This window comes from Balaenoptera acutorostrata, chromosome 8 (genome assembly GCF_949987535.1).
Source record: "Balaenoptera acutorostrata chromosome 8, mBalAcu1.1, whole genome shotgun sequence".
Lineage (NCBI taxonomy): Eukaryota > Metazoa > Chordata > Mammalia > Artiodactyla > Balaenopteridae > Balaenoptera > Balaenoptera acutorostrata.
In genome coordinates this window covers 58,171,887-58,195,540 of record NC_080071.1, presented here as the reverse complement: position 1 = coordinate 58,195,540, position 23,654 = coordinate 58,171,887, and the positions used below count along the sequence as shown (strand labels likewise).

Sequence of the window (23,654 nt, the reverse complement as noted above, 5' to 3'; positions counted from 1 at the left end):
GCTGGAGAACCCTCAGGAATTAGACTGAGGTTCTTGACATCACAGCCAGCTGGTTACACCAAACAAATAAAGGGGAAGAGGGGCGCAAGGCAGAAACCACACACACATACCTGCAGATATAACTTGGCCTACTTTTTTTTTTTTCCACTTAATCAGGGATTGTTGTCTGAGATTCTGCGTAAGGAAGAAGACCCTCGGACAGCATCTCAGTCTCTTTTAGTAAACCTGAGGGCTATGCAGAATTTCCTCAATCTGCCGGAAGTGGAGCGGGACCGCATATACCAGGATGAGAGAGAGCGGAGCATGAACCCCAATGTGAGCATGGTCTCATCGGCCTCCAGCAGTCCCAGCTCCTCCCGAACCCCTCAGGTGAGATATTTGCTCACTGACTTTCCACTCTTTGCCTTGGAGATATCTTGCCTTCACTGCTACTGTGTTTTCCCTCAAAAACTAAGAGACATGATGCCAGGACTTTTTAATCCACTGAACATGTGGGTCAGAGGATATGAACCTCTGACCATATGCTAGTGGTTATCTTTTACTATATCATCCATGCCATTTCTGTCCCTTTAAGAAAGTCCCATTCTTCCACATGTGGCAGGAGGGCAGGAGTGGGTGGAAGGGTAAGCACTAGATGTCTACATACAGCTGTTTGGTTATCAAAGAAGGGGCTAGGGGATTTGTATTGAAGCTGAGTTTGCGAAGCGTTGCTTTTCCTCTAATTGTGTATTTATTTGGATGGGGGTAGGGTAGCTGGGAGCAGGGGACAGCTAGAGTAGTCCAAGTTCTGCTTGATGCAATCTGAAAGAGACAAAATCAGGGAGGAACCTGTGTGTGATGGAAACATGCAAATGCAGCGGCTAGATCAGAATGTCTGGGAGCTCATTCAGTGATCCCTTAGAAAATGGTAGTGGAAATGTAGGCCTTAATTATTTTCCTTCCTACAGTGATGTCCACAGGACCCTGACTCAGCTTTCCATCCCTCCTTTCTTCACACTTTAAAAGCATTCTGTTCTCAGGTCCTCCTGCAGATGCATACATCTAGTAATGTTGTGTGATTTAAAGATTTTAACTGAAGGGTCAAGGTCTCAAGTCAGCCAAGAGTCATTTCCAGTTCAGATCTGAGCCCACTTATTTTTAGCCTACTCCCTACTTCGCCTAAACTTTTACTAATCAATGGATTTATGGTAAAGCCACCCCATTTACTGTTGCTAGCATGGTTGCAAGTTCCTTCTTGAGTGATAGTTTTCAAAACAAATATTTAACAGGTACACATTTGTACAAATCAGAAAAATGGGTACTTTGAAAATAAAGGGTTTTTTTTTTTTTGCTTAGATACTATAGTTTTGGGTTTAGGAGTTTGTTTTCTGGTAAGTTCTAAGGAACTGATGAAGCAGAATCTTATTCTAATAGAAATATTTGAGCTTTTTCAAGTATATCCATTTTTTCACACATCTTAACTCTTTTTATATTTTGCACTCTGCAATAGATTTTTTAACTGAAGATAATTTTCTGTCGTACACTGCCAAACTGTGATACTTAGACTTTAGTGTTTAGTGAATTATCAATTTTAGTTACTGTTAAACCAAAAATAAGTCTCTTGACTGCTTACTTTGGACCAGTGTAACCAAGCTTTTTTATCTTTATTTTTATTTTTTAAAAACTTTGGGGCATACCTGTTGAGCTATTGAGTTGGACGAGTTGTTAATTTACACTTTTTCTTTACTTCTATTGAATTCACCAACATTTTTGCCACTTTTGAAGCCCATTAAACCATTACAGGAGAATCCAGCCATGCTTCATGGCCATTTAATTGGGCAACTCTTCTCAGAAAATCACTCCTCCTTGTTAGAAAATCACACAGGTCTGTGTGTTTTGTTTTCCGCTCCTTCGTAATATTTTTCCAACAAGATTACATCTTAGGCATCTTTTCAAAGACCTGGTAGCTTTCAGAGCCAGACCAACTTACAACACCACACAGTTAAGGTCAGTATTTTGCTTTTTTAAACAGCAGAAAATCCTGTCTAGAAAATTCCTAGATAAAGGTGCCCTTTAGGGACAAGTATAGCAGGGAAATTGAACGTTTAATTTCACAGTTTGAGATTTCTGAAAATAAATATAAAATGTTTTTCTCAAAATAGTTTTGAGAATACAGTCATGGCACTGACATTTTTACATTGTCTGGAACATTCTTCTTTTTCTGTTGGTTAAACATTGAGAAAGTTACTAAAGACTTTTAAAATATTTCATGATTACCTACTTATTCAAAATTCTTTACAGAACTATCTCAGTAGCAAAGATCCATAGTACTATAAGGCTTTCATTGTTCAAGTAAATGTCAGAGGGGTACCCCCTGATTCAGCCTTTGAGTTGGAGCCAGCAATGCAGGGCACACACACACAGAACCTTGCATAGGTCCATGGAGATTATTTTCCAGACTCCGTCAGTACTTTGTTATCGGTTTAAAACAAATTGAAGACTTTCAAGTTTCAAATTCAACCTCCAGAGCCTCTTCTCATAACCTTCAATTGGCCAGTATTCCTCAGTGTACTTAAAAATAACCAAACAACAATACAAGTATAAGAATGATCATTTACTGAGCACTTATTGTATCAGGTACTGCAAACATTTTGCATGAATTGGATCCTCACCATTTTGCACTGTTGTTCTCATTTTACAGATGAGGAAACTGAGGTTTAGATGGATTAAATACCTTGTGTAAGGTCACATGGCTGAGTGGTAGAGCTAGAATTTGAACTCTGGTTATTCTGATTCCAAGGCTGGGCCCCTAACCATATATTTCAATGCTTTGACTTTAGCCGTCAGTGTTCTAGAGAAGATTTGACCAGTCAGGTAAGATTAGTTAGTCAGTGAGGCTAATAAGAAACCTGCATTGAGAAAGGCAGAAATGGTATGCTAAAATATGCACTTAACAGGAAAAGCACTGAACGTTAATTAGAAGTTTTAAGAAGAAAAGGGAGTTTTCTTGAAAAAGATGAGAGAGGATTGGACTATTACAGGAATAGCTCAAACTTGAGGGCAAGAAGAAACATGTAAAAACAGCACCAGTATGAATTGGAGGTTTTGGAGGCAGGGTAGCACAGTGATTCCTGAGCCTGTGCTTTGGAGCCTGAGAGACTTGAGTTCAGATCATAGTTATTTCACTTGCTGCTGCATGTCCTGCCAGCAAGTTAAATATCCTCTTTTATTTTCAGTTGTCTTCATCTGTAAAGTGAAAATAATAATGTCTAACTCATTGTGTTCTTAAAAGAATAAAATGTGGGCTTCCCTGGTGGCGCAGTGGTTGAGAATCCGCTTGCCAATGCAGGGCAGACGGGTTCGAGCCCTGGTCTGGGAAGATCCCACATGCCATGGAGCAACTGGGCCCATGAGCCACAATTACTGAGCCTGCACGTCTGGAGCCTGTGCTCCGCAACAAGAGAGGCCGCGATAGTGAGAGGCCCGCGCACCGCGATGAAGAGTGGCCCCCGCTTGCCACAACTAGAGAAAGCCCTCGCACAGAAATGAAGACCCAACACAGCCATAAATAAATAAATTATTTAATTAAAAAAAAAAAAAGAATAAACTGTGATAACAACAAAAAAGCACTTTTTGGAGTGCCTGGCACGTAAAAAGTACTACATCAATTATTCTTATTATTACTTTGCAGTAATTAGAAAATAGTATGAGACAGGAAATTCAAAGGAGAATGGCAAAGGTCACTGAGCGCTCGTAGGAATCAAAGCCTTTCTGGAAACTTAGGACATAACTCCGGCTTCAAGACACTGTTGAGAATGACCCCATGGTGTCCACCCTTCATGCCATGTCTTTCTCCAAACCTGCATACTGTCAATCCAGCATACTGTCAATCCAGCAGGGGAACAACAGCTCAGGACATCCACAGAGGGAATATAGTGGTTTAGGATTCTAGGGTGGGTGGGGATGAAAAGAAAACAAAATCCACTTTAGACCAAATCAGCTGGCCATGCTCAGGAATCCAACGGTTGGGGCAGACTTTTCCCTTTGTCCTGTTGCCCGGGGTTCTGAGAAGGCTACCCAGCTCCCTCTCCTTACACACCAGAGCAAATGCTCTGTAGTCTTTTGGATCAAGTAGATTCGAACGTTTTAGGGTTATCCTAACCCCAAGAAGTACAGACACTTTCTATATTGTCCTTCATTTGTCTCTGAAGCTGATGGGAAATCATTCAATTAAAACGAGCACGGCAGAATACATAAAACCACAATATGAGTTTAAGAAAATGAAAACGGCACTTCAAAGGCATTCTGAAGCCTCGTTTTATGAAATGAAATTTTGTTTCATTTCCACTGATTTCCTAGGTGAAATTAGGTGACTGTCTGGGTAGCATAATGATGATAATGGTGGGAAGCCATACATACTCGAATGACATACGTAAAGCTTTAATAAAGAATGAGAGACTCAGGGGAGTGCATTAAATTGAGTAATAATTTATTATTTAGAGACCTCTACCCATTTACTCATTTTTTCTGGAAGAATTGGCTCTTCCTCCAAGGTGTACTATTTTCAGAAAGAAAAAGGTAACTGTGTGTGTTCTGCATGCTTGTGTTGCAGTTAAGTGATCGCTTGAGTTTGGTGCCCAGAGTAGCCATCGTACCTGTGAACTGTCTCAGCTACTGTGAGGGAAAGAACAAGGTTGACAGGACTCTGCATGTCCTATAGGAATGCACTGCAATTATTTCCAATCACAATTAACCTGATTAGAATAATGGACAGGAAGTGTCCCTCTGTAGCTAATGCAGTTTGGCATCAGCTGACTGAAATCCTTTGATAATTTCTGCACAGATGGCTGGGCTGAATGCAGCACTTTTTAAATTATTATTTTCATGGTCTCTTGGTAGGCCAAAACCTCGACACCGACAACAGACCTCCCCATTAAGGTGGACGGCGCCAACGTCAACATCACAGCTGCCATTTATGACGAGATCCAACAGGAGATGAAAAGGGCCAAGGTGTCTCAAGCCCTGTTTGCCAAAGTGGCTGCAAATAAAAGTCAGGTGAGTGGTTTTTAAAAGAGCAGAAGTGAGGGCTGGAATTAGACCGTTCTCCTCCTCCCACCAATAAAAATACATCTGTTCCTATAATAATAATAACAACAATAATAATCCCTAGAGAACCTGTCGTGTTTTGCATTTTGCTCTACGGTTTGCTTTTATTCCCATCAGATTTCAGAATAGAGACTAAGTCAAAACCCAGTTTTTTTTTTCTTTTAAAGAAATTTTTTTTCAAAAGGAATCAGCCTTGAATGATTTCTCTCCTAATTCTGAATATTGCTATGTATCCTTTCTTTCTTTCTTTCTTTTTGGTATTTGAGCAAAGCTTAGTGTGTCCAAAACAGCATCTTCCTGAGACCAAGTTTTAGCCAGGTCTCATCACCTCTCTTATCCCCACCAGGGAAATGGATGAGTTTGTTATAATAACTGCTTTTCCTCAGCCCCAGAGACACCTTGCAATGTCAGGTGTTTCTTTTATGTATAGAATACAGTTGTTTTTCCAGGAGAAAACACACATCGGGGAGTGCAGAGTGAGTGCTAAAATCTTTAACAGAAAAACATAGACGCTTATCCAGTACAATTTTTCAGAGTGCTGGGATTGTGGGGAATGGAATGCTCCAGGGAAAAGGGTAGACAGATGCTTAGGTTTTTTATTTCTGAAAGCAGTAACAGTTGATGGGATCTACTCTGTTTCAATTCATTTAAAGGGACAACTACCGCCCTATCCTAGAATGGGTTAGGTTGCGGTGCCTACTTACTTACCCCTGGGTTGAACAATTACCCAAATGCAGGGTAGAGGAAACAAAAGTTAGTTAAAGCTTAATTTTGAGAGTCCTTTGATTCTGAGCTTGATTTCCTCTGTGGCCTTGCATGACAAATGTTTTCGTCCCTACATATGTAAATGGTAAAATGGTCCACCATCTCCCTAACAAATCTTCTGTTGTGTGCTATAAAGGAAGGAAGTTACTGAATATTGTATTAAGCAAGGTGGTTTTTAATGAAAATTAAGTTTTTAAAATGATAGTTAAATGCTATATTTATACTAATTATATGGTTTTGGGAATAACCTTTTTTACCTGTGGTTTTGCAGTAACCTGACTTAAGTTATTTTTCAGATGTTAATAAAAGGGAGAGCTGTAGAATATCCAGCAATTTCGAAGAGGATTGAAATATTGGTTTCCCATTTCAATTTTGATGTAGTAATTTTTCCAGATTATTCTTTCTCTCACAATGAAGTCATTGAAATACAGTTTGCTAAGATATAATGTCCAACCATAGTATGAAATACATGAAAAGAAAATACCATAGAGCTTTCTTAAACTGTTAAATGCATAAAATCCCGTGTACCACATGGCAAAATATAATGAGAGTTGGAGCTGTTAAACGAATAAAGCTGTTAAATGCATAATGCCACTTGGCAAAACTACTGTGCATTTAATGGTTTTCCACTGTGTAATAAAGGACATATGTGGTAAATGTGCAGTAAGTATAAAGCTACACAATTGATTCTGCAAACCTGCCCCTTAGTTGTGACTTGACATAAATATCAAAGTTTCACTCAGTCCTCCTTTTATAAGCAGCTTTCAAGAAAAACTGAAGGCCGCAGTCTGAGAACTTGACTCAGAATGCTTGTAATCTTCCTGTTGACTTGGCACTATTGCTTCTGGAAATAGTGATGCCTCCAGCCTCCCCAAGTAATTCAGGTGGCTGATTGAAAAGTGTGTTTGCCAGTTGGACAAACTTAGCTCTCCAAATTTTTGTTGCCTCCTGAAGAACTCAGTAGCCCTGCTTTTGCTGAATCTGGAGGAAAACATAGTACTAGGAATTAATATGCTAAAGGATGAGATTGAGCCTAAATGGGGATAAGATGCTTTGTTTTTCTTTTTTCCTTTGGGACAATGATTTCATTCTCATTTATGAATAGGGAACTTTATTTGTAAATAGCTGACTAGATTTGCAAATCAGGCATTAAGTTTTTTAAAAATGGCATTGCCAAACAAAATGAACTTAACTGACAGTTTCAAAGGCAATTTAACATAAGTTATTCACTCTACTTTGTAAGCACTACCAGCATTTGCTTGATAAAAAGCATACTTAGTGAAATCAATTGATGTGGTACTTTGCACATGTATTTGGTGTGTATCCATAAGATGTGTGTGTGTGTGTATGTATGGATTGGCTAAGAAGGCAGACGAAGAGCAAGGGCACTCCATTCTCTTGGAGGTGAAATTAGGAGAACCTTTAACAGGAACTCTTGTGAACTGTAGTGGGTTTAGAGCCTGGGAGGCCCAGTTCAAACATGTATAGTAACCCCTCCCCTTCCATTTTAAATGTCTTTTAAAATAGAAAGGAAACCTTCATAAAATCTCATTCACTGCGTGGTGTGAATTACTGTCACCATATTAAGAATAATACCTAACACTGCCTGTGTGTTAGGCATGCTTTGAATGAAGAGTAGGAAAAAGGGAGGAAATTTTTAGAGATTAAGGGTGGTGGGCCAAGATGATCCTTGAGTGCTGTAAATGTTTAGGGAACAGACATAGTTGGAGGAGGGGTTCAGAAAAGGAACTGAAAGAGTGACAGACGTTTGCAGTTTTGCCTGTGGTCCTGTTGGGGAAAACAGTATTACTGGAAAGTGTGTGTTTTCTTAGTGGGTGGGTTACATCAGGGCGCATTTGTAGGGTCATAGACCACCTGTTCCTTTAATTGGGCTTCAGCTCCCTTGTCATGGCCAGGCCAGTCCATCATCTGATTCCACTGAGTGCCTCCTATCTGACCCTTGCCCCTTTCTTCATGGGAGAGAAGTCAAAAACGTAAAGCAGGGGTAAAAATAAGAGGGAAAAGTATGCTTATGCACATTTCACCTTTTACTTTTGCTTCATTTTCAATTTAGGATCAATTTTAGGTGTTTTGTGTGTGTGTGTGTGTGTTCTGAAGACTGTTTTCCTTTTCTTTCTGCAGAATATTCGGATTACTGGTCTTCATGGGATAGGATGTACTATGGTCCATGGTTGTTCTCTGTGAACTAGGAGTGGGGGTCCTCAGTAGCAGCATAGTGCAAAGGCATATGGCATTCTCTGCACACCTTCAGTATGACCCTTACATACAAAGGGCCGCCAGGGAATGAGCGCCCCAGCATGCAATTTAAGTGGCTACGGGAACTCTTTGTCCCTTGATAGCTTCTTGTAATCTCCCTGTCCCTCTTACTCAAATTCTGTAGGGTTACTTTCCCCTTTCCTCCCCAACTGCAGCTTATCAAATGTGATCTGGGCAGTGGAAATCCAGTAGGGAGCGAACACAGTGACCGTGGGCACCCTCACTGCAGTCCTCCAGAGCCGGCCATGTGCCTTGTGACAGCATATTCAGCCACATTTCTTTCCTTTGACATCAGTTGCCCCCTTCCCCAGACATTAATTCACTGTTTCTCTCCTGCCCTCTTCTCTTTTTTATATTGCTTACAGTATTCAGCTCATGGAATGCTGAGGATCATCCGAGGCTGGTTTTCTTTTGAAAAGAGAGTGAAACTTTCTTTGTTATTTGTATACCCAAAGACCTAACTCTACGTATATGACTGTCTTTTCCTACTAGGTTTGGGTGAAAACAGAGTAGGCAGAGGAATGGGAAGGGGCTTATTTTAATCCCTGTTCTACCTAGCCCCCATTAAAAAAATAAAAACAAACAAATGAACAAAAATGTTAGAAGGGCACTGGGTTTGCTTTCTTGTTTCTTTTCTTTCTTCCTTTTTTTTTTTTTTGGCGGGGGTGGGGTCTTGCTTTCTATATTAGGAAGGTAGAGAGAATCTGAGACATTGCAAAAAGGAGAAATAGACAGCCTGGTTGTAAAGCTCAGTTGGTGGTAATGAAAGGGCCAACCCCAGAGTCTTCTGGGTTAAAAGAAAGGGAGTGATCTGGGAATAAATGGACCCAGAGGGGTCTCTGATGAGATGACATTGGAGGTGCCCCCATCTCCACCAAGATTTCAAGACCCCTGCCAATCCTCCAGTTCTCCTCCCTGCCACGCACACCTTCCCAGGCCCACAGGCTGCAGGAGCTACCACTGGGATCAGGAATGGGGGAGTCCTCACTCCTACTACAGAAGAGGGAGGGAGGCACAATTGTGATCCCACCGCATCTGGGGAGAAGGAGTTTCTGGCCTTCAATATACAATTCTGAAATCATTTCCTCCATAGAAGCTGTGTTCTTCATGGTGATTGGATTTCAATGTGTCCTGTGCTTTACGTACGTTAGGATTAAATAGATTTTGTGTAGTGACTGGCCTTTATTCCTTATCACTGTCTCACCAAAAAAAAAAAAAAATTCCGTGTTCTCACCTACTGACTTAACAAGTTATAATCCTAAATAGAAGGCTTCTTAAGCTTTAGATGTAGATTACAAACTCAGATTTTATGGACATTCTTCTTTATTGTAAAATATCTCCTTACAGATGATCTAATTTGCTTAACAGGCTAAATGATTTAAAATATACATGTCTTTCAGACATAGAGAATGGACTTGAGGACACGGGGAGGGGGAAGAGGAAGCTGGAACGAAGTGAGAGAGTGGCATGGACTTATATACACTACCAAATGTAAAATAGATAGCTAGTGGGAAGCAGCCGCAGAGCACAGGGAGATCAGCTAGGTGCTTTGTGTCCACCTAGAGGGGTGGGCTAGGGAGGGTGGGAGGGAGACCCAAGAGGGAGGAGATAGGGAGATATATGTATATGTATAGCTGATTCACTTTGTTATAAAGCAGAAACTAACACACCATTGTAAAGCAATTACACTCCAATGCAGATGTTAAATAAATAAATAAATAAACTAGAAACAAATATATACAGGTCTTCACGGCAGATCCTTTTATAAGCAAAAATACAGACAGACAGCTGTACATAAAGAAAAGTAATTGGTATATTACTTGGTTTGTTTCCTTCCTTTTATCGTTCTTTGCTATTGGAGTTTATATCACATTCAGTATATGTGCTAACATAATTTTTTCATTCAATCATGGGTTACTATATTAATCTTTGCTTTTGTGTCTCTTCTTAAAAATATCCCAGGCACAAGTTAGTTGTACATATTTCCTGTTTAAAGAAGTAGCTTCTATTTTATGATTACTTAAGTAAAACATCCTCGTTTTATTTTGTATTTTTTATTTTTAATTCTCAAAGGCATTTCTTTTCTTCTTTAATGTTATTTATTTTGAATAGGTAGCATATGTTCATTGTACAAGCTTCAAAAAGAAACAGAAGCGTATACAGTGAATAGTTCTCCTCCATCCCTCACCCCCTTAGCCATCCTCAGAGGCAGCCACTGCTAACATTTCTCCTCTATCTTTGGAAACACAAATGTATATACTTTTTTGGTCCCTATGCACAAATGACTAGCGTACTTTACATGTGATTCTGGTTGATTTTTTTCTTATAAATCTCAAAGATCTTGCCACGTCAGCACACAGAGCCCCTTCTTCTTTTAAGCTGCTGTATAGTATTCAGTGGCATGGATGCATCATGATTTATTTGACTCTCTTCCTTTGGCGGGTATGTAAATTGTTTCCAATCCTTCCATATTAAAAATGATGGTGTTTACATTCCGATTGACCTCCTTGCCAGCAATGCCCGAGGGTCCCAGCCCCTATACCCTCACCTAAGACATTTTAAATGACTCAGCTGACTACAGTTTTGGCAAATATAAAACATTTACAATAAACAAAAACAAAACAAAACAAAGCCCTGAACGACTGGAACCTCCCACGTCTCCCTCTCCCATGAGTTGGGCCCCTGAAAGTGAAGCTAGGGCTCCCGCAGGCAGGCCCCAAGCTAGTGGTCTGGTCTGGCCCCCCTGCACGTGCAGCGGCATCTGGGGATGGAACCGCACGCCGCCCTACTGCACTCCTGCCGGGGCCCAACTCCCCTCTGGGGCCTGTGGGCCCATGCAAGCGCTGCAGAGGCCCATCGAGGTGAGTGCCACCTGCCATTTGTGGGGCGGCAGGCGACAGGAAGAGACTGCGCACCCCCGAACTGTCACCTGCATGCCCCAGCTTCATTTTTAAAAATTTAGAAATTGAAGAAAAGTGTAAAGGCAAAAACATGAATCACCCATACTTCCACAATCCAGAGATAGTTGCCATTAACCTTTTAGAGTCTTCTAATGTGTAAGTGTGGGTTTGCACACGTGTGTTTATATCCTAGTTGGGATCACACTGTAATAAGACAAGTGAAAACTATAATTTTCTTAAGGTCAACTTTTCATGTGGGAGAGTAAATTTATGAATTATAAAATATCTTCAGTCTCATTGTTTTGTTTCTTAGCCTTTAGAAACTATTGCCCAAGGATCGGTTTTGCCACTGCACAAAAAGTGCTTTGACAGTTACCTTATTTATTAAGTTCTCTTTATGGAGATGGCTTTATTGGGGCTGGGATTGCTCAGGCTATTGGAAGTAAATGTTTGATTACCCCAATCCCTGGTATAAAAAGTGACAGGAAAAACTGGCCGTATGATGCTAGTTGGTGATGAGTTGGTGGTCTAAGTCTCACTTGCAATGCTTTTGCTTTTGTCGTCTTGTCTTCAGTGTGTAAGGCGGATTAAAATGAGGCATGTGGCCTTGACTGAGTAGCTGCCCCTTCCTGCTGGGCAGGTTTCTTTGGAACACATTTTGACAACCTATCAAAAAGCAGTTTCTATTCTTGTCAACTGGGGCATATATACTACAATGTCAGATCTGTCCACCAAATTCAAATGAAAAAAATTAATATATTTACACTACAATTAACCATTTTTAAAAAACTGTTATACCAAGTAGTGAAGAAGTTAGGCTTCTCAATATTCTCAAATGCCAAACTAAGTGGGCAGTCAATACAGTGATGCCTAAGCGTCAAGTTGAACCCTTCACTTTCTTCCTTTATCTCTTAGCATAATTCAAAGGATTAGATTCTTTTGAGAAGTGATCAACAGAAATTCCCTCAACATCTCAGTTTTTACATCAGTCTTATAATGAGGAATTGGGTTCTTTTTACCACTCCTGCAATTAATTGTGTTAATGTTTCATGCCCTAAAACTAGCCTTTATGGGAACCCATAATTAGATATCAATGAAGGTTAATTACAGTTTGTATGCAGTTCATAAAATGTCATATACCTTTATCCATTGCTAAAGTTTCTGTACTGGTTTTAAGCACATTTTTATGTACTGCAGAAACCCTTGAGTTGCATTATTTTGCCTGTTCATGACATGGCACCTTTAGGAACTTGCATTTGACTTTGAAGCAAATCAGGTTGACATATTAAAAGCCATCTTTCTGAACTCTACAGCCCTCTTTCAAAGATGACATTGAGTTAAACCATGGTTCTTACAGTTGGAGAATGTTGGTGCCTGTGAGTGGTTCCTACTGTTTTGCTGTAGAGACTGTTTAATCATCTTGCTTGGGACTTCCCTGATGGCGCAGTGGTTAAGAATCTGCCTGCCAATGCAGGGGACACGGGTTTAATCCCGGACCCGGAAGACCCACATGCCGCGGAGCAACTAAGCCCGTGCGCCACAACTACTGGGCTTGTGCTCTAGAGCCCGTGAGCCACAACTACTGAGCCTGCGTGCTGAAACTACTGAAGCCCGCGCGCCTAGAGCCCATGCCCCGCAACAAGAGAAGCCACCGCAATGAGAAGCTCGCGCACCGCAACCAAGAGTAGCCCCCACTCGCCGCAACTAGAGAAAGACCGCGTGCAACAACAAAGACCCAACGCAGCCAAAAAAAAAAAAAAAAAAAAGATCATCTTTTTTTCACAGGGCCAAGACTAGGGTTAGGCATGTAGGCTTGCTAGGTCTTCGGGTGCAAAATTCAAGGAGGCACACACTTTCAGAGTCACATTCCTTAAATTTTGCACATTAGTCGCTTGCTTGCCTCACTCTAGTCCCAGCCCTGATCTTTCAAACAAGTCTTATGCCTGGTTTTCTGCTGTGTCTGCTTTTTTTCCCCCCTGCACTTATGAGTTTTTGAGGCAGTGGGCATAATATGTAGTTTGGTATCATAGGTATGCTGGAATTTGGACCTGAAGTCAGGGACTAGAAGTGTTTTGGTTGTTTTCTCCTTGATATTTTAGTCTAGTACATTTTACTGTTAATATCTTTCTAGTATTTAAGTGGAGAAGACTCCAGATTCATTCTTTTTGACAGATATGGATGGTTTTTTTCAGGTACATGTTCCCATCTACGTGTATATGTATGTGTGTACATACTTATATAAAGTCATACTAAATCTCTGTACTATTATATAGCTATGTATAGCCCATATTTCTACGGTAAGGAAGGCAACAAGATTTTATGAAATCCCCTCTTGACTTGGGCCCTTTATAACAGAGGTTAAGGAGTTGTTCAGAAATAAAATTTTCATTACTCTCAATTACAGCTTCACTCTTTACAAACACATCCATAGAAATGTGAGACACATGCCCAGAGACAGCTGAAAATTAGTCCCCGTGAAAATACAGTTTAGAACTTAGTGTACAATTTTGAGAAATAAAAAAAGAAGTAGATCATTTTTACTTATTACATTCAAGGTATAAAATAATTAACCTTGAACTGTAACCAAATGCTCAGCACAAATCTTTTTTCAGGTTTAGATGACCTCCTCGTCAGGGATTCATTGAAGCCCTTGACAAGTCTCCCTTGCAGTTGAGCCTTTTATCCATTTCAGTTTTCTTGATTAGGTTATCTTGAATCATTAGGGGGTTTATTTATTTTAATAGACACTTATTGGATTCATGAAAGGAGAATTCGGTGACTAAGAAACAAGAGCTGAATATTATCTGGCTCATTTCACACTTCAGAAGAGTCTCAACCAGCTGAAGAGAAATTCTTTCACAGTTACAAAAGTTTGTTTGGGGACTTTATGTGCTTCCGTTTAGAAAGTGAACTGCCTGTGGTTAATAATACGAATTTTCTTTTGAGACGCTCAGAAAACATTTCCTTTTGGTTACATATGCTGACATTTTCTGTATTGAAGATGTGGGTGAGTAAATGGCCTTTTACATTTATGTTGCAAGAAGCCTTGTGTCATTCTCCTGAAGAACTGTTCATTTGCCGACTTATTCATTCATTGGGGTTCCTAGATGGGCAAAGGGGGAGGGGGCTTCTTACTATTTGTAGATTGAGTTCACTCGTCAGCTCTGTGATAGGTACATCAGGGGGAACAGTAATGACTGTGACAAGGTCTTCCTTTCAAGGCCAGTACAACCTTACTTAACAGGAACAAATGTATTTACTACATCTCTTTTTGGAGATCAGAGCAGACTGTGAACTTGCATTTGTTTCTTAGCAAGTCCTGGTTTGTATTCGGTTTGAAATATTATAAAAACTAGGAAATTTGTCACTAACACAGAACTTAATTTTCTTTTTAAAGGAAAAAATATGGGAACAGGGACACGTTGGAGTTATTACCTGTGTCCTAGGGTAGGAAAACAAGTAACTTAGTACACAATGAAATTTCAGTACCACGGACAGGAACCCCACTCTTTCCATCTCCTTCCCCTCCCCCATCACTTAAACCTAAGGCTTGGAGCTAGGATTCCCATATCTGATGGGCTCTAAATTCAGACCCTGGGCTGTATTATTGTCTTCTGAAAGACCTCCTTGTTCATTTGAATAGTCTCAGCATTTGGTATGTAGTTTGGAGAATATGTCACTCATTTATTATCTACTTGAATTTTTAAACCTTTCAATATTTTTATAAGTGTAATAGATATTGTCCTTCCTCATTCATTTTCAATGTGAGAGAGCTTTAAAAATTCTCATTTGAACAACAACAACATACACACGCACACACACATACACGAAAATGGTTAAAATGATGAGAATAGATTTTTTTAAATGATTGATATAGTTTGGTGCTTATGATATATGTCATTTTTTTAAGAATGAAAACTTCTGGAAGATGAAGCTTACCAAGTATGTAATTTACCACTAGCAGGCTGCTGTGGGCCTTCATTGATACCCAGCAACATGATTTCACTATGAAAAAAAAAGATATCTAGGCTAGGGTAAGTGGTGTTCTTGACTTTATCATAGTCTTTTCTCCAAGAACTTCTTGTTAAAAAAGAAGGAAGGAAGGAAAGTAGGAAGGGAAAGGAAAGAAAGAAAAGAATTCTTTGTCATGTCAGTTTAAAAGCCTTCAATAACTCCCATGGCCCATAGGATTAAGATAAAATTCTTTGCATGGTATTCTTTATGACTTGACCCCCACCTCCATTTCTAGACTGTGCTTTAGCCCCACAAAGTTGTTTCTGATTCCTTTAATGTGATAATTTTATAAGCCCCTGCATTTGCTGATAATGTTATCTCTGCTTGGAATGTGATTCCAATCACTTCTTCCCACCTGGTGAAATTCATCTTTATCTTTCAAGGCCCCCCTTATGAGTCCTGTTCTCTGTGATCACATATTCCCTGAACTTCATGGTCAGAATTACCTCCTTAAGCTTTGGTGATCTCAATTAACCTTTTAAGTAAAAAGCATGGCTCACAGTAGATGGGTGATCAGTGCAAGCTTATAAACTAATGTTCTGAGAGACCTGTGTCACTGTTTGCATTTATATAATGTGGTAAATTGGATCACTCTCTTTTCTTTATCTTATTCATGCATTAGAGATGGGGGAAAAAGAGCCCTCAGAATGTTGACAGGGTTGCTTTTGAAAACTAGTGCTCTCCCCCAACACTAACTCTTTTAATTTGAGGCCATGAAACATTCGTCTGGGCTAATTTCTATGCACTCTAATAATTTCAGTTCAATCTATTGAGCATTTATTGAACATCTATTATGTGCAAGAAACTATACCCTGAAAATGCTAAAGTGAGTAAGAAATCAACAGTTTCCCTCCACCCCCATTAAGAAGCTGACTGTTCTGATAGGGATACAGGCATGCCCAGCAGTAACAAAAATAATCATCAAATTGTGAAAAGGTATAAGCAACATGCTTTCAAATTATGCAGGAGTGAGTAAGCAATTCTTACAAGAGATCAGCTGAGACCATGTCAGCTGAGACTTGAAGTACAACTTCTCATAGCGGGGCTAGAGGGTTGAGTGAGATTTTCCAGGAAAGGGAGTAACATGAGAAAAAGCATGAAGATGGGAATATACCAAGCCTATTCAGGGACTGTGCGTAATTCACAGTGGCCGGAGGACAAGGTCCATGGGGAAATTGAGGGGAGATGAGACCATGAAGGAAAAACAGGAGCCAATTGTGGTTCTTATTGTTGCCTCTTCTAATGCTCTTGAATTGTGAACTAGAGGTGTCTCATTTAAGTAAACCCTCAATAAAACTATCAGTTTACTAAAAGATAAACTATGGGGTTATTATTCATCTTTCAAAAAGAAATAATGATACCTTTCTTCAAGTAGTAAGGATTCCTAATACATTTACAACATTATTTGCTTTGTAAATTTAGATTGATGTACAACTTTGTAGGAACATGTGGATTGTAAACAAAATATATCTTGACTGGTGTGAGTGTCACCTCACCTGCATAGTTGAGCAAAGGTGGTCAGAGTTGTTTTTTCTACTGAGGGAAATATATTTAAGAGGCTGATGAGATGACTAAAATGAGATGTTAATAGGTATTATTTGCTTATGCCCTGAATGCTTGGGAACTCTTTATCCATTGATCACAAGGATGTAGCCTTTGAACTTACATTCTTTTTTTTTTTTTTTTTAAAGATTTATTTATTGATTGATTGATTGAGTGATTGCTATGTTGGGTCCTCGTTTCTGTGCTAGGGCTTTCTCTAGTTGCGGCAAGCAGGGGCCACTCTTCATCGTGGTGCGCGGGCCTCCCACCATCGTGGCCTCTCTTGTTGCGGAGCACAGGCTCCAGACGCACAGGCTCAGTAATTGTGGCTCACGGGCCTAGTTGCTCCGTGGCATGTGGGATCTTCCCAGACCAGGGCTCGAACCCGTGTCCCCTGCATTGGCAGGCAGACTCTCAACCACTGTGCCACCAGGGAGGCCCCTGAACTTACATTCTTTCTCTGGGTTCCGATTTTGAAGGTAAAAGTGTTTTAATCATAAATTCCTTAGCATCATTATACTTAGGTTCCATGTACATTTTCCTATGTAAGTTCCAGGTATTCTCTGTATTTTTTTTTAACTTTTTATTTTGAACACATTTTAGACTCACAGATTTTGGAAAATAGTACAGTTTCCATATATTTCTCACCTAGCTTCCCCTAATGTAACAGCTCCATTACCATAGTGCAGTGCTCAAAACCGGGAAGTTAGCATTGTTTTAATACATTAACTAAACTGAAAACTTTATTCTAATTTCACTAATTTTTTAAATTAACATTATACTAAATATTAATAGTATTTCCACTAATGTCCATTTTTTGTGCCAGGATCTCAATCAGGAACCATATTGCGTTTAGTTATTTATCCTTAGTTTTCTGCAGTCTGTGACCATTCTTCAGTCTTTCCTTTTTTTTTTTTTTTTTTTTTTTAAATGATCTTGCCACTTTTAAAGAGTACTGATAGGTTATTTTGTTGAAAATCTCTCAGTTAGGGTTTGTCATGATTGGACTGAGGTTATGCATTTTGGGCAAGACCTCAGATACTATGTTGTGTCCTTTGCAGTGAATCATATCACAGAGTTCATGGTTGTGAATATGTCATCACTGGTGATGTTGACCTTGATCACTTGACCAAGGTGGTTTTATTCTTTGCACTTTGACCCTGATGGCTAATCATTATCTGTTGTTTCTGACAAATAACAAGGTAATAGATCATGGAATGTGAACCTGGAAGGGAACTTAGAGATCATCTTTTGTAAACCCCTTCTTTTATAGTTAAGCTTCCAGAAGATCCAAGAGGGTAACCACTTATCCAAAGGTCACCCAATAATTTAATGTCAGAGCAGGAACTTAGCAGTTTGGTCTCCAAATTGAATATTCTGTGCTTCCTAGCTGTGCTCTGGCACATGTAACTTACTTAGCCTCAGTTTTCCCATACTAAAAATGCGAAACTGACTATATGAATATTCAGCCAACCTTTGGTCAAAGCTTACAACCAGACTAAAAGAGAAATCACAGCTAGCTATATACACCACAGTTCCTTGTGCCCGCTCACAAGGCTGGCCAAGGCTGGAAATCAGATGAACTTCTGTATCAGCATGTCCGAAATGAAAATAATTCTCCTGGAATGCTCCACATAACACATAGGGAGCAACAACAAAAAACCTACTTGAGATTTTAACAGAAAAAGGAGATTTGTTTATTAATAATTCATGAGTTCCCATTGAACATGCATGACAGAAACAGTGCTATTCAATAGAGAATACTGTCATCTGTCACTGTTTTATTTGACATTTACACTTTTTTTTTTTTGCCTGATACTGCAAAACTTTCTTGGATGGCATGCAAAAATTATATAAATGAAAAAAGTCCCAATGTGGGGACTCTTTATCTCTTCTGTGATGGGTTCACTCGGTTACATACGTGTGTGTTCAGGCAATGGCGTGGCACTTTCTGGCACATTCACTAGCCACCAAACAAGCTAATAAGACACACTATTGAGAAAACAGAGATAAGCATCCCAAGTGGGCTGGTGGAAGGATCATGTGAATAAAAAGATGGAGGATGAGATGGGAAGTGAGGTGGAAGAATAGATTTCCGGGAGATAAGCGTACAGATCCGTGGAGTGAGCAAGTGAGTCAGAGTGAGGGGAAAGCGAATCATGGCTGCCGTGAAGAAAACTGACAAAAATACACTGCCATTTCCGATGCAGAATAAATATTTATAGATGGCATCAGAGGAGCTCCACCCGCAGGGAATATCGGCATTTAGTAGAAGAGCAAGTTAGAGTTAGGAGCACCTTGCGGTTTTGTGCCACTGTTTCTGCTCAGTAGGTTAGTTATTATTTATAAAAATCACAGAACCAGCTGATACATTCATAAGCTAATTATTGAAGCAGCTGGGTACACATGGTGCAATATGTCCAAGGCTGTGAAGTATCACAGATTTCTTGGGGCCTGCTGTGGTGAGGGTGCTGTTGAAGGCTCCATCCCTTAATCTGATCAGCCAAGCAAACACTTTGTGGGGAAACTAGATTAATAACCCTCTAAATACCATGAATGTGCTTCGTCTTCAAAACTGGGTTCCCTTAAACATGCTATTAGCTCAGCTCCATCAGGGATTTGAGGAAGTTCTCTGGTGCCCTAAGAACAGGGTCTTGTTGCCTACCTCCCTGTGCCAGAAATTAATTTGGTTTGCTTATGTCTGCACACATGATCACACTTGTGTCTAATCTGCTCCCTAATAGCTTCAAGGTCGGGACCTTGCATGTCAGTGGGCAAATTGAGCTCTACACTTCTTAAAGACTGATGGCAGACAGCACACAGTCCATAACGAGGTCTGTAGTTTGTTCTAAGTGGTTGTAATGAGTGCAGATTATAACAGCGCATATAAATCAAACGCGGCAATGAATGTTGTGCGAGACATTCCGAGTATCATAAGTGGAGATACCACTCAGCTGTCACCTGTCTCCTTTCAAGCTGCGGCTTCCCACAATGCAGTTCACTCCTCATGCGGAACAGCAGGTGCTGTCCTCCTTAAGGTCTGGGTATCTCAGAACTTCATCTTTTAACAGATGCAGGTTTTTGTTTTTATTTTCTGTTAAACGATTGGTCTCCATGCTGTAGCCTCCCCTGGGAGATGTTAAACATACCTGTTTGAAACATTTGAAAGAGTTCAGCTGGAGACTTACTCAGATCTGTGAAAAGACAGAGAAATAGGAGCTTACTTTTTCCACAGATGGTTTGTTTTCCATTTCAAGAATTCTTTGCTGTGTACAAAGAAGCCCTTGAGGAAACACTTTGGGACTAGGAGGTTTTTAAAAATATAATTTATTTTCTGATAGGGATAAAAATTTAATCGTCTTCAATTTTCATATATGTTGCACCTTGAAAATCAACCATTACCTGTCTCTCAATTGAGTTGGAAAAAAAGAAATCTATGAAAATACTTGGAAAAACATTTCCAAGCAAATGATTAGATATCTTGTTTTCATTCTTCTTCCTAACCCTCTAACTCTCCCCAGCTCCCAGTTTATTGCAAGAAAAGATCAGGTCTGCACAAATGTGGCCTCTCACTTGTAAAAACAAGGCAGTGTTGTGTTACAGATTAGTTTATAAATCCCCAGTGGCTTCACAGTTCAGTGCCTACAGCTGCTGCAGATGGGCCTGGGTTTTTGTCTCTTTGCGGTGCTGCAGCCGGCAGTTGAAGGAGAAAATGGAATGATCAGGTTATTAACATGGAGGCCGCGAGGAAGAGGCTGCACAATGAGAACAGCTGGTGTTGCTGTCTTGGCTGATGCAGCGGAGATAATCAAATCTTGCCTTTTTTTGGGTAAAGGCAGAAGACACAGTGGAGCGTTAGACAAACAACAGCTTATGATATTATAAGGGGTTTTTATAATGCGTGTCAGGAACTTTCATTGGCTTACAAGTTATGATATAGAATTTGTTGAGGTTCGGGATTTAGTTTTTACAAAGTCGTTTGTGTTTACTTATGCACCTTTTTAGAAAAATTCGTACTCTTGCAGGAGGCGTGATGTGGGACAGTTCTTGTTTTAAAAATTAGCAACGTAGCTTGGAAATGATGGGTTAGAAAGCTACTGGGTAAAATATTTTGACATGAGTCAGTGAGCGATGTTGACAGCATCCTCTGTATTATTTTCATATAATCCATCATTATTTGCATTACATTTTCTTTCTTGTGCAGTTGCAAGAGAACATCCGGATGCCAGAGTTGGGAGGCAGACATTTGCAGGTGTGACCCGTCCGACTGCCTACCTTCCTGCAGGTGTGGCTGAGGCAGGAAGGTGATGGTTAAAAGGGCCTGGAGCCCATGGCATTCAGAGATTGAGCAGGGTTACAGTTTTTCATTCTAGCTAAGGTTGTTAGGGAGGAGTTATTGATAATTGTGAGACTATTTCCTCCCTATTTATACTTAGGTATTTTTTCTTCTTTAGAATTTGCCATTTTGCAATACATTTTTGTTCATCTTCACTTTTTTTCTTGGAATGGAGTACTATCCAATTGGGTAGTTTTTAAAAATTGTTGCTGACCAACATGAATTACTCTTTCTGAGAATTGGATAGCTACAATCTTCCTTGAGTATCTTTTACAAAGGAACTGTAAATTAATTGAGAATATATTCAATAGGAAGGGTGATAAGATAATTAATAAAGACCAGAGATTCTCAGGTATTGGTGTAACTATATGCGTGGTCATTGGTTGGTTTTCAGAGTTGTCAGGCTGTATCACTATTTTCCCAGTTTGGTGGGAACAAGTTTGACGTAAAAATATGATAAACCGGTATGGTTACTTGACTGCACTCAAACCCCCCTCTGCTGCTCTGCACTCTGCAGGTTAATTCAAGTGACCTTCTCTGTTTCTAGGGCTGGCTGTGTGAACTGCTCCGCTGGAAGGAGAACCCCAGCCCAGAAAACCGCACCCTCTGGGAGAACCTCTGTACCATCCGTCGCTTCCTGAACCTTCCCCAACACGAGAGGGATGTGATTTATGAGGAGGAATCGAGGCACCATCACAGCGAGCGCATGCAGCACGTGGTCCAGCTTCCCCCTGAGCCAGTGCAGGTGGGTGTCCCCTTCTCCCCGAAACCAGAACAAAGCTGTTGGTGCCAGTAGCCGTGAAGGGTCAAAGGGGCATACCACATCACCTCCCCTCGGAAGGTGTCTCATGCCATGTCCCCCAAAACAGAGGGCCCTGTTTTCACAGTGGACACAGTGTGTGTGTGTGTGTGTGCATGTGCACACATGCTCTCTCTCTCTCTCTCTCTCACACACACACACACACACACACACACACACACAAATGACTGAGAAGTCTAATCCAAAGGCAGCTGCTTTCCTGAGAGCATTTTACTTGTGGGATTGTGAAGCCAGAGAACTCATGGAGAATTAAATCTCCCAATTAGAAACCATAGTTCATTGTTTCCATCAGTTCATTTTCTAAAGAAAAAACTCTGAAGTAGCCAATGAATTGATCCAAAATTCCTCAAGGAATATTTCATTAGGCCGAGGAAAAGAAATATCCACATGAGCTAGGGAATACCACTGAACTCAGTTGAACCTTTGAGAGAAATTGTGACAGATCTTAGTAGTTTTTAGATGAGTTCCTGCTGTGTTTGGTTTCCTGTCTTTTAGAAATCTACCTTCATTTGGGTTGCATGTTTTGTTTGCTTAGATTTTTGCTCTCACTGAGAGAAATAATATTTATTTCTGAGAGTCATTGATCTTAACTACCGACGCTTGCTGTAGCCTAAAGTCAGTTACTTTCGGGAAGAAATATTAATGAAGGTTTCTACGGTTACACCTCTTCGAGTTGTGCCACAAATTGTTTTGTTGGACTGTGAGACTTGTCCTCCTGCCCAGTACCACCAATCCCAACTGCCACCAAAGAGGATCCTCTAAGGCCTGTCTGAATCTCCTTGTGCGTAGCAAGAAGAGGGCCATTGAGGCAGGAGTGCATGCACGTGTGCACATGTGTGTGAAGAATGGGAGATGAGGATGAAGGAAGTGTGGGGCATGGGGTCTTGATCAGAGAGCATAGGAGAGGTGGTAAAGGACACAGTGAAATGCTCTGCCTGAGGTTTCCTGTCTCCTTTCCCCTTGCTCCACCCTCACATCCCCGGGGGAGAAGCCAGAAGCCAGTGGGACCATTATATCACTTTTCATCCAAATATTGACATCTCAGTCAGTGCTCTCATGCTCTCATTGGTCACTTTCCACAGTCATGGAGTGAATCGCCCAGATCATTAGACTCATGAGTTCATAGAGCTATAAACACATGCAGGAGTCTCTTATAATATCCACAGTGAACTCAGAGGGGAGGTAAAGAGGGGTACTTGGTTAATAAGTGGGAGAGCCCACTGTCCAGGCTCTGGATTAGTGCTTGGGTGACTCATTCCCCAGAGATGAGCCCCAAATCTTACCCTTCAGGACCAGCCTTCCCTCTCTTGTCCTTTCCTGGCTGGGGCCTCATCCAAACACCAGGGCACCTCCTTATCGATAATTAGACCAATGTGCTGAGTCACATGGAGTGGTGGTTTTTAGATTTTGGGATTTAGTAGAAATTAAAATTAAAGAGGGGCACATTGTAGGTTCACCAACCTTTTACTTTAGAAAATAAATTTATTCAAAAAATTCAAGGTGGTGGAAGTAAGAGCAAATACTGAAATGGAATGTACTTTAAAAATATTACTTTGGCTGAATTAGAAAGACCATTAAAATTAGTTGTTATAAAATATATTTACAAATAAAACTTAATAAAATTGTCTAAGTAAAAAAAAAATTCAATGGGCACTCACATTTGTTATTCATATACTTCATACAATAAAATAACAAACAAATTAATGAAAAGGATAGCCTTAGGCAAAAGATCTTACAAATGTATAAATTCAGTCATATGAAAAACTCACCATCACCCTTGTTTTTCTCATTTTGATGTGAATTGATCCAGACTTCTGTGTTGAACCAACACAGGGCCAATGACTAGCTTCAGGAAACTACTGACTTTGTGTGGACTTTTCATTCAGGGTCCATCTTAGTCAATCCAAGGAAGCTG

At 40.2% G+C, this 23,654-nt stretch overlaps 1 protein-coding gene across 3 annotated transcripts in view; it reads left to right on the top strand.

Annotated features, from left to right (window-relative positions):
• The window catches only part of SATB2 (SATB homeobox 2), a 189,916-nt gene that overhangs the window by 131,016 nt on the left and 35,246 nt on the right, over window positions 1-23,654 (top strand). For all 3 annotated transcript variants that reach the window (XM_057551675.1, XM_057551673.1, XM_057551674.1), the window contains 3 exons: window positions 157-369; window positions 4,879-5,034; window positions 21,467-21,664. In XM_057551675.1, the coding sequence (XP_057407658.1) occupies window positions 157-369; window positions 4,879-5,034; window positions 21,467-21,664 (567 nt within the window). The remainder of the gene's footprint in view (window positions 1-156; window positions 370-4,878; window positions 5,035-21,466; window positions 21,665-23,654) is intronic.